This window comes from Triturus cristatus, chromosome 9 (genome assembly GCF_964204655.1).
Source record: "Triturus cristatus chromosome 9, aTriCri1.1, whole genome shotgun sequence".
NCBI lineage: Eukaryota > Metazoa > Chordata > Amphibia > Caudata > Salamandridae > Triturus > Triturus cristatus.
In genome coordinates this window covers 364030631-364043846 of record NC_140592.1, presented here as the reverse complement: position 1 = coordinate 364043846, position 13216 = coordinate 364030631, and the positions used below count along the sequence as shown (strand labels likewise).

The 13216-nt window shown below is 41.3% G+C and overlaps 1 protein-coding gene across 1 annotated transcript in view; it reads right to left on the bottom strand.

The window, feature by feature from the left end:
• The window catches only part of CACNA2D2 (calcium voltage-gated channel auxiliary subunit alpha2delta 2), a 1194468-nt gene that overhangs the window by 35686 nt on the left and 1145566 nt on the right, over positions 1–13216 (bottom strand). The window contains exons 33-34 of the mRNA XM_085627677.1: positions 6081–6136; positions 3480–3603 (exon numbers count right to left, since the gene is read on the bottom strand). Coding sequence (XP_085483803.1) covers positions 3480–3603; positions 6081–6136 — 180 coding nt within the window. The remainder of the gene's footprint in view (positions 1–3479; positions 3604–6080; positions 6137–13216) is intronic.

Sequence of the window (13216 nt, the reverse complement as noted above, 5' to 3'; positions counted from 1 at the left end):
TTCAAAGTTAGGCCTACAAATCAAACAAGCAAAGGCATCTAGCAGATCATAGAGATCCTCTGTTACCTTCACCTGTTTTTCGTACAGCACAGCTTACTGTCCCCAAAGGTCATACAGCCAGCAGTATCCAGATTCAATTCCTTAGCAAGGTTCTCCCTATACCATGAGAGAGCAGGAATAGGGTTCGATCAGACAGAATTATCACTTTTATTAGATCAATCCTCTTTTGCCATCTTGAGGCAAAGAACAGGGCAGGATGACATTGGCTTGCTATGATGGAGCATCAAACACCCCACAATATACACCTCATGCCCTCAGTAGAAAGCCTTCATGCAGCTGATCAATGCAATCAATGTCACTTTATTGCAAACAGAAATCAACAAATACAATAGAAACTAAATAGATATCCCATGAATAGCAACAAAGTGAGCATATATTAAAAAAAGACTAACTTTAATGTGCAGCCAGTAATGTAAATGCATCATTCGGTGATGCCATTGTGTACTTTAAGAATAACTGGTGTAAGACCCTTCTACGTGGCAGCTTTAATGCCGGACGATCAAGCACCATATGAGTTAAATCATGTAAGTCATTCCTATAGAGAGAATATGTGCCATTGATAATAGGATATATCCACCCAAGCTCCTATTACAGTGCTCCTTAATTTATGGTCAAATGATAATTCTAATTAAAGTTTTATTTTATGAGCTCAAACAGTCTCCAATAGAGAGTTAGATGTTCTCAATGTTGAACAATATACCGGGTCTACTTGATAACTCACTTATGTTTTTTCCCTTTTCAGGACTACAAGACAAGCACTGGAAACATTCTTCAGTTATTTCAAAGAGTTGTAAAGGATGATTACACTTGTAAGAAACAAACTGTGTTTATTATAGCCAGAGATTAGATGTTCCTTCAGTTACTGCCCCAATGATCTCTTAGCAGAATTGTAGCCCAGTGGATCACAGCGGCTGAAGCTAGAACATGGAAACTAGACAATTCAAATTCCCGTCTCAGTGGATAGGCTGGAATAAAATGGTCCAAAGAGCAAAACTTAGCTCATATGTTCCCTTCTATTTGTTGTAAAAAACAGATCATGACTGATAAGGTAAATGTTCTACTGTATGTAATAATGTTGCAAGAATTTACCTTATCAGCATGAATCAAATGCTTAAAATGATTTCTGCCTATCGGTTTATGAGGGAAATCTTTACTACGAGCCAAGGCTATTTGACTCAATTGGTTATGATGATATATTTTACTTAGCTGATGGGAAAACACTCTTCATAGGCAGATTTGAAATTAACCATTGTTTCATGGTCAAGCACCCACTTATATGGGACCTTTCAAAGCCACGACTTTTAAAAACATTAATCTTCAAACAAATGTGGAGTTTCTTAAGGATAGGTTTCATGCAGGTCACGCTCAAAACCTACTGGAGTTATGTCACAAAAGGTTCACCTCATCAGCATACATTAAGAAGATAATGGAGCCTATCCATGCCATTTTACTGAAGGAAAAGAGCAGCCAGATGGTGTGCTCAATGTGTGTACCATTAACCTTTAATCTGCTGCAATCAAGTCTTAATGAGGTGCAAACATTTCTTCAGCCATGCACATCCTTCATGTGAGGAGGGACTGGCCTGCTGGGCAGAAGAGACCGATAGCTGGGAAACATGACAGGCAGGGAGGTGAGAAATAATATGAAATTACATGAAAGAGCTAAATAAATGCAGGCAAAGGTTTAAGGATCGAGTGAGGAGCAGGAGAGAATGACAGAAGAACTAACAATGCGAATAAACAAGGGAAGGAATCAAATAAACAGAAACGGTCTTTATTGGAACATTGGAATATTGAGTGCTCCATTGAAGGCAAAGAAGTGGCTAGGGGCTAATAATGACTGGCATAAGCCTTCTGCTCCAACATTCCAAAGTTTGGCTGTCTGTTTCTCCCTTTTTAACTTAGAACAATTTGTACTCAGTGGGTGGAGTGTTCCACTAGCCTAATAGCATTTCTGTCTCAGGCTATATCGGTTGTTAAAGGCCCTCTTCTCCATTATAGTGCCTCGCCTGTGGCTCGGGCCTATAACTCGGATTCAGGGCATTTAACAACTGGTGTAGCCCTCAGCAGCAGGCTATAAGGTTGTATTAAGCACTGAAAAAACTCCATTCCCATTTTCAGCACCACACATTCGCAAACACAGATACCCACATACTTTAACACCTTAATACCCCTTTAATAAACAAAGGATGGCACTGAAAACCCCTTGCATTGACAACAAATAATAACTGAAAGCAGGTAACCATAAATATAATAATTAAAACATGGAAAGTTCGGGATTGAATGGTGTCCTCGTTCGAATTGCTGAGTATTCATTGTTAATACATCTCAAATAATGCAGCTCCACGGAACTGAAATAAGGGGAGGAGTTAAAATGTAGCAACAAATTGTTGAACAGGGAAAGAAGTTCTTTTGGCTATAATAATGGAAACCTTAGTCATAAATGCACATCCTATGTTTATTGTTACTTTTTTGCTGTAGGTTCAAATGGTGTGCCATCTATATTGCGCATGCCATTGGGACAGACCCATTGGTTAAAGTCTGGAAAAAGAATTCCTCCTACAATCAAAGCGCAAATAGTTGTACCATTTTACCCTGTGTTCAGCAATGTGCACATGTGGCACTGGTTAGTGAGTTGCCATCTCAGAACTGATTCTCAACTAATGCACATGGTTAGTTCCCTCAACCATAACTGTTTTGAGATTCCTTTTTTTGTCGTTCATTTCAGGTTGTCATTTGTTGATTAACAGGTCATTAGTCATTGACTCCTCATTCTAATGGAAACCTTCTAATGAAGGGTACTGGCTACCTGAAATGCATCGAGGCTATTGTAAGTAAGCATAATGTACACATACACGAAGAATGAAATGTGTCATGTTTTCATCAATGTAAAGCAAAATATGTCAAGACAAATACACAAGTAAAAACATAGATTGAAGCTCAATTCTCTCTTCTTTGAATCCTCACAGTTGTTAGGATTCCTCTCTCACTTAAGTGAAGTCAGCCAGTGGACTATGTAGCTGTTCACAGTCAGCTGCGCTTCCCTCCAAGATCCCTTCCATCAGCCTTTCGCTAATTGTTGAGAAACCATTCTTAGTCACCACATGCTCTACAGCACATGGAGAGCTGGATGGATCTAAATGCCTACAATTCTAGAAGTTCTCCATATTCAGATTTGAGCACCATTCATTTGATGACTTGAGGCTTCCGTTATTAGGATTTCTTCACTTTTAGATTAATGGTTGGCTACTCCTGGGTAACACATGTTCCCTCATGTAAACCTACTTGTTGGTATTCCCGACTGATCACACATTTATCATTTACAGATGTAGGTTCCTCTGTGTGGCTGACCAGAAATCCTCCTACTTAGACATTTGGGTTGCTTGCTCCTTACTTGTCCCAGGATGCTAAACATCTTACCTGGAACAGTTCCCACAGTCAATCATTGAGTTGTAGGTGGCATTCATGCTACCGAAGTAGTACTGAGTTTGCTTCATCACACAACTCGTCTCTCGAGATTCCATGCTTTCCGCTGTGACATCATCTGTTTCAGAGCAGAAGAGATAATTAAAGGCAGATCAACAATGCTGAATCATTTTCAGGTTCATACTAGTTGCAGTTATGAATCAGAGTGGAAATCTGAGAATACCACAGCTTTTAGAGTGACTATGGACAAGTTGACCCAGTTTGTAATGTTAAAGGAAACATTCTAACAAACCTCTGGGTCATCAATGACACAACTGCAGGATTATCATAAAGCTTCAGGTCAAAAGTAACAAACTGCTGTGGACATTGGCTGATCATCACCATGCTCGCTAACAATATGCTGTCACCTTCACTGTTGGTAGCACAAGTGCACATTTCAGATAGTATCATTCAGGAAATTAATCTACAGTAAACTTGAGGGAAACTAAGTGATGAAAAGCCAGTTTTCTCTAAGACTGCATGCAGATTACAATTTCAGCTATAAGATGACATTGTATTTAAATAAATGCAGCTAAATTATCTAAATATCCATCCACATATTCAATGGACTTCTAACTCTGGTGTATGTCCAAATCTTATTTAGCTCAGGGTTGAATTGGGGCCATTATGAGTAGCATTAGAAGAACTCGGATTCTGAGGAGTCGATGCAGTGCCCCCCTCAGCTTACATGGTTACTTTTCTAGAGTCTGCCTCTTTGTAGATATCATTATAAACCTCAGGTCTCTGGTGAATCTTGTGTCTTTGTGAATTTGTGGCTCTGGATGTTGCTGGGAGATGTAAGAAAGGAAAGGCAGAACCATAGTGTGAAAATCTTTTTACCCATTCGTCCCCGGTTGGACTGACCGCCGTGGAAGAAATTATACTTTAGTGCTCTGACATTCACCTTCTATTGCTGGTCTTTGTATCCACTGAGAAGATTATGAGTATTGGGTTATAGGTTATGGTTATCTATGCCTGCACAGCTAGAGTTCATTCACATGAAAATCAGGTTACATCATCATGTATTCCGCAGGCTGTGCAGAGATAATTCCCCCATTCCAAGAAATATGAACATGGCCTTGAATGAGTGATTGGTTTATTGCATTACTGATGACAGGCCTACATATTCTAAATTAAATCTTTTCAGCTGGATGTGTGTGTGTGTCTGTGTGTGAGAAGGAGAAAGAGAGAGAGAGAGAGAGAGAGAGAGAGAGAGAGAGAGAGAGAGAGAGAGAGAGAGAGAGAGAGAGAGAAAGAGGTCATGAGACAAAAGTTGAAAATGCCACAGTGGGAGCATAGCATCTGGGTGTACCTTGGAAAATCCAGTCTGACTCTTTATGAAGAAGCGTGAATGGAAAAAGATTTTGGAGTCTGAGCTACTGTATGTATATTTTAGAAATTTACTGTTGAGTTGAATTAACTGATTGTTTGGCTAAGGTTGCAGTGACATTTGTAATAGGGTGTACTATCCTGTGTGTGGTTAGGTATTAAAATTTGCTGAGGAGTCAACCAGGTAGTTTGCATTCATTTAACAATCACAACGGGTAACAAATGGATAAACAAATATGTATGGTTGAATCCTGTGTAACAATAAGACAGACAGAAACATTTTCTTGGGAATGAAGACCTAGATCATCCACTGAAAACTTCTGAAGGAATCTGCTTTAACACGATCAAACTGAAAAGATATTTTAGAATAACTCTGATACTGCCTGACTGTAGAAGACACGAGTGAGGAGGACATCTCGCCAGGAAGGTAACTGTAATTATTTTTTGTAATTTATGTTTTACTTATATTTTTGTCCCACCCACCTCACCACCATCCGTACATGCCATCCACCACTTAATTCCATGGGAGACAGGTTGTATTAGTCTAAATGCTTATTAAGGCAGTACTACTAGGTTGCAGGTCACAGAAGCAACGCATATTAGGAAACAAACTTCTTATTCAGGCTGTGTCATCCAGGGTCATCTTCATTGTGCAAACAAAGGTTGTTTGGTCTTTGGATCTTTTCAAAGTCTTGTTCTAGCTGCCTAAGGAGAATTTTGAGTCCATGGGGTTGTGTTAACGTATCTTGAAATTCAAGTAACATTAATGGACAGAGCTTTCAGGAATCAAGACGAGGCACAGATGCATTGACCTTCACAATCACAACAGTAACATTTGTGGCCATAAAGTAGTCACAGACCACACATGTTCATATGTGGCAGCCATTTTACAGATGGCAATGCAAGACCATTGACATCAAATCTAATTCTCACACCTGAGAGAACGAACTGAAATATGCATAGATGAAAACCTCAAAAGCATAGGTGAAACTTTAAGAATCCTTTTTGACTTCGCTGTATCACTGTGAAGGGGTGCAGAAGGGCACTCAGCGAATGGTGTAATAATATTAATGACTCTGGAACAATACAATTTTTTGCTTGACATTTCTATTTTCCAAAACCTGTAAAATGTAGGACTTGGAAGGGAATACTTTGATGGGAAGATAATGAAGACAGATTAAGCTCATACATCACTGTGCTGCATATAGCAATACGGAAGATACCCACCTGCCTGAAACCAGCTGCTGTATGCAAATCCATAAAGAAACTGCTGGAACAAAGACCTGAAGATAGAAATATTTGTACGGTTAGAAGACACATTGGAGATGATGAAGACCCTGGGTCCAGCAAGATAGAGGAAAAGGGCTGCATGAGACAGTGCATTAAGAATGTCAGGAAAGAAGATAAGGAGCCACAGCCACAAAAGACTATGCAATCGCAATATTGGTGCAACTGATATTGCAAATGCAAAGTCAATATTCGCAATTCAACACAAGTCTTGCAAGAGATTTACTGATTGTTATGGATCACAGTGCACACCGTGCTGACTGAGAGCAGCTGGAAGGGTGGGGGCCATCATAAACAACCGCTCTGATTTGAATTGTCATGTAGAAATCTTTGATGACCATTGTTGGGGGTCACAAAGCATCGAACAATTAATGCCTGCCCTGTGCAGACGATGAACATTCTCAAAGCATAGGCTGTCAAAATTTGACGCGCTGATTTGCAGCCTGCACCCACTAGGAGGTGCAGCCACTGGTTCTACACCCACTGCATCCCTGCTCCCATGGCAGTGTTCTACCACAATATCCAGTAACAAAATACTGACATGCAACAATATTGTCTGCAGAATATCGATGATCTTTATATCGTCTAGGTAAGTATAAATAGGTAAATGTAGATTTACTCTCTCAACTGCACATCCACGTACCATGAGGATGTTGGACATCATCAGTATCATGACATGAAACATGGTATTCAATCAGGGACCAAAAGGATAATATTTAATTGAAATCTCATTTAATAGTGCAGTACTATTTCCTATTTTGTTCTACATTTAAAGTAAATATATATATATTTTTACATGAATATTTAACATAAAAACATTTTTAATATTTATTTTTAAGTTAAATACATGTTTTACATTTTCTCTATACTTTACCATAGGGTGACTCACAGTCGATCTTCGCATGGTAAAGTATAGGGAAAAACAAAAACATTTATTTAATTCAGAAGTAAATATTACACATATATTTATACTGGATATTTATGTAAATAAATGTTATATATTTACTTAAATGTAGAACTAAATTTAACAATGCTACAGCACTGTTAACTTAATTTTGAATTAAAACTTTGATTAATAGAATTATATTTAAAAATATAAATTATTTTTCTGAAGTTTAAATTAAAAGAAATTCTCACCCAGAAAAATATTATTTTTTTAAAAAATTCAAAATAGGCTATTAAATAAAACATGTTATAATTAAATAATAAATATGTAAAAGTTTTATATATTTTGTAACATTAATTTATATTCATTTATTCCTTTAACTGTTTTAAATATTTACATTTTATTTTACATTATTTCCTGTGGGGGTTTTATTGTAACTCTATACCTTCATTATTTTCTATAGGAGGGAGTGGCAGTACCAATGATTGGCAATGTGTAGTGCTGGACTTACTACTTTTATTTTTTAGTAATAAATTACTACACTCAGAGTATGTGTATATCGAAAAGCCGTAAACTTACTCAAAAGAATCAACTTACCCTAAAGTGTACGTTATCTGTGTGAATCAAGCCCTCAAAGTCCAGTGATGAGAGAGTATTTACCCAGATACTAATCCACTTTAAGTGGTCATTTGAAGATCTAGTGGGGTGATCTGCATCCATACTTTAAAAGATAATGGATTTCAAGCAAAGTGGATTGAAGGTTTCTATAGACGGTTGCGTAATGAAACTTGAGCCCCCCCGACCACCTGCACGGTGCATGGAGGGGGGACATCACCCAGTCAAGAGCTCTCAGGCCCACCCTTGCACTGTGCCAGAGGGGGCCCCTTGGAGCTGCTCCCCGCACCACAGGGGCTGCGGGTTCTATTGTTACACCTCTGTCCATAGGCACATTATAGGAAAGAAGACTAGTAAAGTAAAAACAAAACCAAGAAATACATGCATATGTCCTCTCCTATTAAAACTGATGTAATGACTACTGGAATAGCTTTGTGCTTGCGGTGACTAAATCCCAAATCAAATGTGAGAAACAAGCCACCATGATTAATGGAAATGTGAAAACATGTAGCCCAGCGTGGAGTAGAAAGCCGATCTCCAGGCAGATGTTCCTGGGAGAATCACAATGAGGAGGATTCTACCGCAAGGTTTGAAGCACAGGAATTATATGCAAATGAGTAACCGGGTATTGTGTTTCTGCTTCAGAATCTACAACCCTAGATGATCTTAGACTTCAGTACCTGAAGAAGGAATACTTGGAAACCTCTTTGACAACAAAACAAATAGGGTTATTTAGTGATATGGTAGGCATCCTGCCATCCACCAGGGTAGTGAAGGTAATCAGCTCTGCCACCTTGGCGGATTAATCCTCCAATATGTATATATCTCCACCTGCCTGGCAGATGTGCCACTGCAGCAGCTCCTCTGAAGGCATTGTAGGTTTGTTAAATGGCCCCAATGTTTCATGCAGCGAGTTGTTTGACTTCTTTATTTCCCCAAAACAAACTCTGATAGCAGAAATTTGTATTCGAAAAACAAATAACTAATGATCCTGACACCAATGGAATTTTCTCACAGGTAGTGAAGGTCATTTTTATTTTTTTCTTCAGTTTGGGACCACAGGGCTTATCCATGCGATTGTCTATAGGAAATTAAGATCGTCATATCAACCGTCCTTAAGAGGGTGGATGGTCTGAGGTACTTAGCCTGACACCCCAATGTCCATCTGGTCTGGATCTAAGGTTTCCATCGTTCGAGACTGCAAGGGCTCCACCGCTGAAAACATGATAGTTCGTCTGACTCTAAGTAGAGGGAGCAGGCCGTCAGTTTGTTGGACAGAGTACTCCACCACTTTTTGGGAGAAGTACCTTGTCTATCATACTCTAAATTACCCCTTAAGACCTTGTTTAACTGAAGTTTGAGCAAATGCTTATACAGCATAACACAACTTTAAAATATACCTGTGGGCTTTTCAAAAGGTTAGGTAATATATGCTGTGTTTAGCATCACATTTCGCAGCTTGAACACCCACAGAAACTTTCGTAAAGAGTACCCCACGTGTAAACTTTATGGTTATTAGCCTATGACTCTTAACCTTTTGACTTCTGTGGACACCCACATAATCATTACTAAAATCTAGGGACCCCCCCATGTCATTATTGGAATCTATGTACCCCCATTCAGTAATTACTGGAAGACTGGGACCCTGGCCTAAACTGTCTGGATAATTTGAGCCACAAAACAATAGATACACTGAAATAAGTATTCATCAAACAAATATACAAATTATGAAATATGTTCTTTTATTCATAAACAAATGTAAAAACTCAATGGGAAGTTTTGAGCTTTTCTAAATGCTTTTGAGACCACTCATTTCCCATACTATATTCTGTTTTATGCACTTCTACTGCTCTCATGAATCAATCTGAGGATACTAACTTAATTTTTAGCCTCCAATTTTAAATCCCTTCAGAGCTATAGAATATTGTAAAAATTTGAATTGCACATTTTGCTTCTATATATATATATATTGCATTAATCTGCTAATATTCTTTATTCGGTCGAGCCTAGAGTCAGCGCGCAAGCGCTGCTTTGGTGCAGATCTGCTGTAGTTCAGTACGTGAGGGAAGCCCCACCCAGTCCCCCACCTATATTTTACATTGGCTTGTGTCTTTGTCCATTGTAAATGCTGCCTTCGAATTTGTTTACAGGCTTGTTAGTCCCTCCTTATTACAGCCATGTCGTCATTTGTAGCCTCCCATGGCTACTGGCCCCTTTACTTCTAGTGTTACACGGTACATGTTATTTAGACTGTGAGCACTATTTTCTTGAATAAGCTTCTCCTACTGCCTTCTCTACTCCCCCTCCCTCCCATTGTCTGTGCCTACACCCCCCCTTCCCCCGCCCGCACTTCTGTTGTTCGCGCCTTCTTGCCCCTTCTCCCTCCTCCCCCTGCCCGCACTCCCGCTGTCCTTGCCTTCTCCCCCCTCCCCCGCCCTCACTCCCGTTGCCCATGCCTTCTCCCCTCCTCACTCCAGTTGTACGTGCCCCCCCCACATTGTCCGTGACGACTCCTGTTTGCAATGCAATAGGTCTCTCGTAAATGCGAGTCCTATTGCATTTCAAATGCTAGTTTGTATTTGAAGTGCCATACAGTACCTGCAGTACCTTCCAGTGTGTATAGTGCTCTCCGGTGGGTGTTGTTCAGTGAATTTAAGTAGTGTAATTCTGTGTGCACAGCGCAGCGCAGTGCCTTCCTGTACTCTCTCATGCTTGCATCAGTTTCCCGAGCTGTCTTTGAGCTCTTATCTTGCAGAGTTGTGTTGTACGGTGGACGCAGCCTCACCAACTGCACAGCCGCAGTTTCGTCCTTTGCGAACATGCATCGTGCTTGATTTTAAATTTCACCATGTCCTGGATGTCATCACTGGCCTCCCACTGCACGCCAGATGTGATTGTAAAATGGTCACCTCACTGCAAGTCACAAGCACCGTTCCGCATACTCTAATGGCCACAATTCGTCATCCAGATTTACTGCTTCCTGCCTCATGGGTCACGCAGGATCTCTCGCAAACTGACTTGCCATATTCTGATGCATCACGCTAGCTGACGCTGCTGACTTGGGACTGTTTTATGGGGAAATCCTCGGCATACTGATTCTCTGCATTAGAAGAGCTGCGAATTAAACCTATGGAGGCTGTTGGTAGAGTCGAGTGGAAACAGGGGAGAAAGGTAAGCCTGAGAATAGTGGTAGGAGTTAAATGGCCAGCGTCCTAAAGGCACCGAAAGCTGGGATAAAGGAACATAACGAGCCAACTTCCGCTGTCTCTCTGGCAGTCAGCCTGTACCTCTTCTTGTGCACCTGTCTTTCTACCTGCATGTAGGGTAACCAGATGGCCTCAGGTCACTGGGATATGACTTTTCCATTTCTGGAATTCTACATATTTTTGTTATCAGGTTGGTTGTTTCAATTGGGCCAAATAAAATAATCCAAGAAGACTACAACTCCCAGCATGCACTAATATGTAAAGGTAAAGCCCAAGAAATGGAAAGGTGGTGTCTCAATAACATGGAGCCATGTAGTGACCTTATGCATGTATGTCCTTCCAGGGCTTGTGGTGGACTAGGCCTCCTACATGGCATTAAATGAAACCCGACTTTGAAACGGGCCATATCAAACTCTATAGGCCAGATTTATCATTGCAATGTTTTCCCCTTGTGTTAAACACTGGTCAAGTGGCACAGTGTGTGATGCACAGTAATTTAGTTTACAAATGTTGTCATGTCTTTTATGACATAGCACATGACTCTTGTACAGGATTTCTAATAATGCTTCTTTGGTCACCCACACCTGTTCTAGAGGACCCAACCTGCCGACCTTTCATCCCACTTAAACCACTGTGTCCACCTCCCTGTTTGCTTATCTTTCTGTCTACCGCATTCTTTCCCCGGCTAGTTACCAACTGTTCACGTTTACCCACTTCTCTTTTCCCCAGCACTACCTATAAAAATATCACGATGTCCTATGTGCAGTGCTCTGGTGTATGCAGCGCTGTCCACTTTGTGCTGTGCTCAATGCAGTTCATTCCAGTGTTTGCTGTGCTCTTAGGTAAGTGCTGTGTAGTGTCATATAGTATGTGCAGTGCTCTCCAATGTGTGTGGTGCTTGCAGTACACTCTAGTGTGTGTAGTGTTGTACAGTGCATTCCAGCATGTACAATGTTCCCCATGTGCACGCAGTGCAGTGTCTTGCTGCTATTGCAGTGTTCTACAGTGAGAGGGCAGTGCAGTGTCTTACAGTGCACTCCGTCGTGTGGAGCTCTCTCTGATATGTGCACCCCGGAGTAGAGCACCCCGGAGTGTGCAGTGTTCTACGCTGTGCACAGTTTGGTGCCCACCAGTGATTGCATTGCTCTCCGATGTGTGCAATGCAGTGTTTGCAGCAAACTCCCGGGTGGTAAGAGCTCTACAATGTGTGCAGTGTAGTATATGTAGTGCACTCCTTTGTGTGCAGTGTTGTCCGATGTGCTCAGTTTGGTGTCTTACGGGGCTGTTTAATGTGTGCAGTGTTTGTAATGAACTCCTGTGCATGCAGATCTCTCTGATGTGTGTGGTGCAGTGTTTGCAGTGCACTCCGGTGTGTGCAGTGTTTTCTGATGCACGCAGTGCAGTGTCTTCCTGTGGCTGCTGTGCTCCAAAGTGTGTGTGCCGGCACACCAATGTGCATTGAGCCATGCTGTATAGTGAGTTCACAGTGGCCTGAAGTGTGTATGCCATTTCCCAGTTCTGGTATGGCAGTGTTGTGGTCCAGAGTGTGCTGTGGGTGCTCAGCCCTCACAGCCCTCCATTCTGAGCATGGTGAGTGTTCTCTAAACCACTGCCTGCCTGTTCACCTGACCATTATATCCAAGAGCCCTTTTTCATCATCTTCATCAGCTCTATACCTTTAACATTTATTATGGTGAGGTCTGGCACTGGTCTCCTACTCTGATCAATCAGATGGCACCATTACCTGCCCCCTTACATAACCTCTGAACTTCCATGTGCTCAAAGGAGCCTCCCCACCGCAGTTCTGTACTGCATGCGCCCTTGGCCACTGAACAATAGCATGACCACAGAGCCACACCTCTGGTTCTCAATTCCCCCTAAACCATCGGGTATAAACAAACATAGCAGTTACACAATCAGCTCCACTCTTATCCTATATCCTGACAGACTCACTGAACTAGTCTGACCTCAGTATCCCTAAGTTAAAGACTTCTTCTCTTTGTGTGACCAGCCTGCACCCATCCGTTGCTACACCTGTGCTAAACAAATGGGTGTCATATTTGCTTGCTGAGAGGAGGGGCCAGGACTAGGGTAGCGGCCCAGGGGCTCTCGCCACTACTTAATTGGATTGAGACGCGGGCGCGCAGCAGGGAGGGGGCTTTCCTGACAGCTCTCAAGCGTTAGTCCTACCGGATGGTAGGCTATACCTTTACCTCATTGCTTCAATCGCATGGTGGTCATTCGCCATTATTTTTAAATTGTGTCTGTTTTTAACCCAGAACTGCTTTTAATAGAGTTGTTGCACATCTAATTCTGCACTTACTTGAGTCCTGCTGTGGCGGGGATCTAAAGTGCTGCCCCCTCGTTAC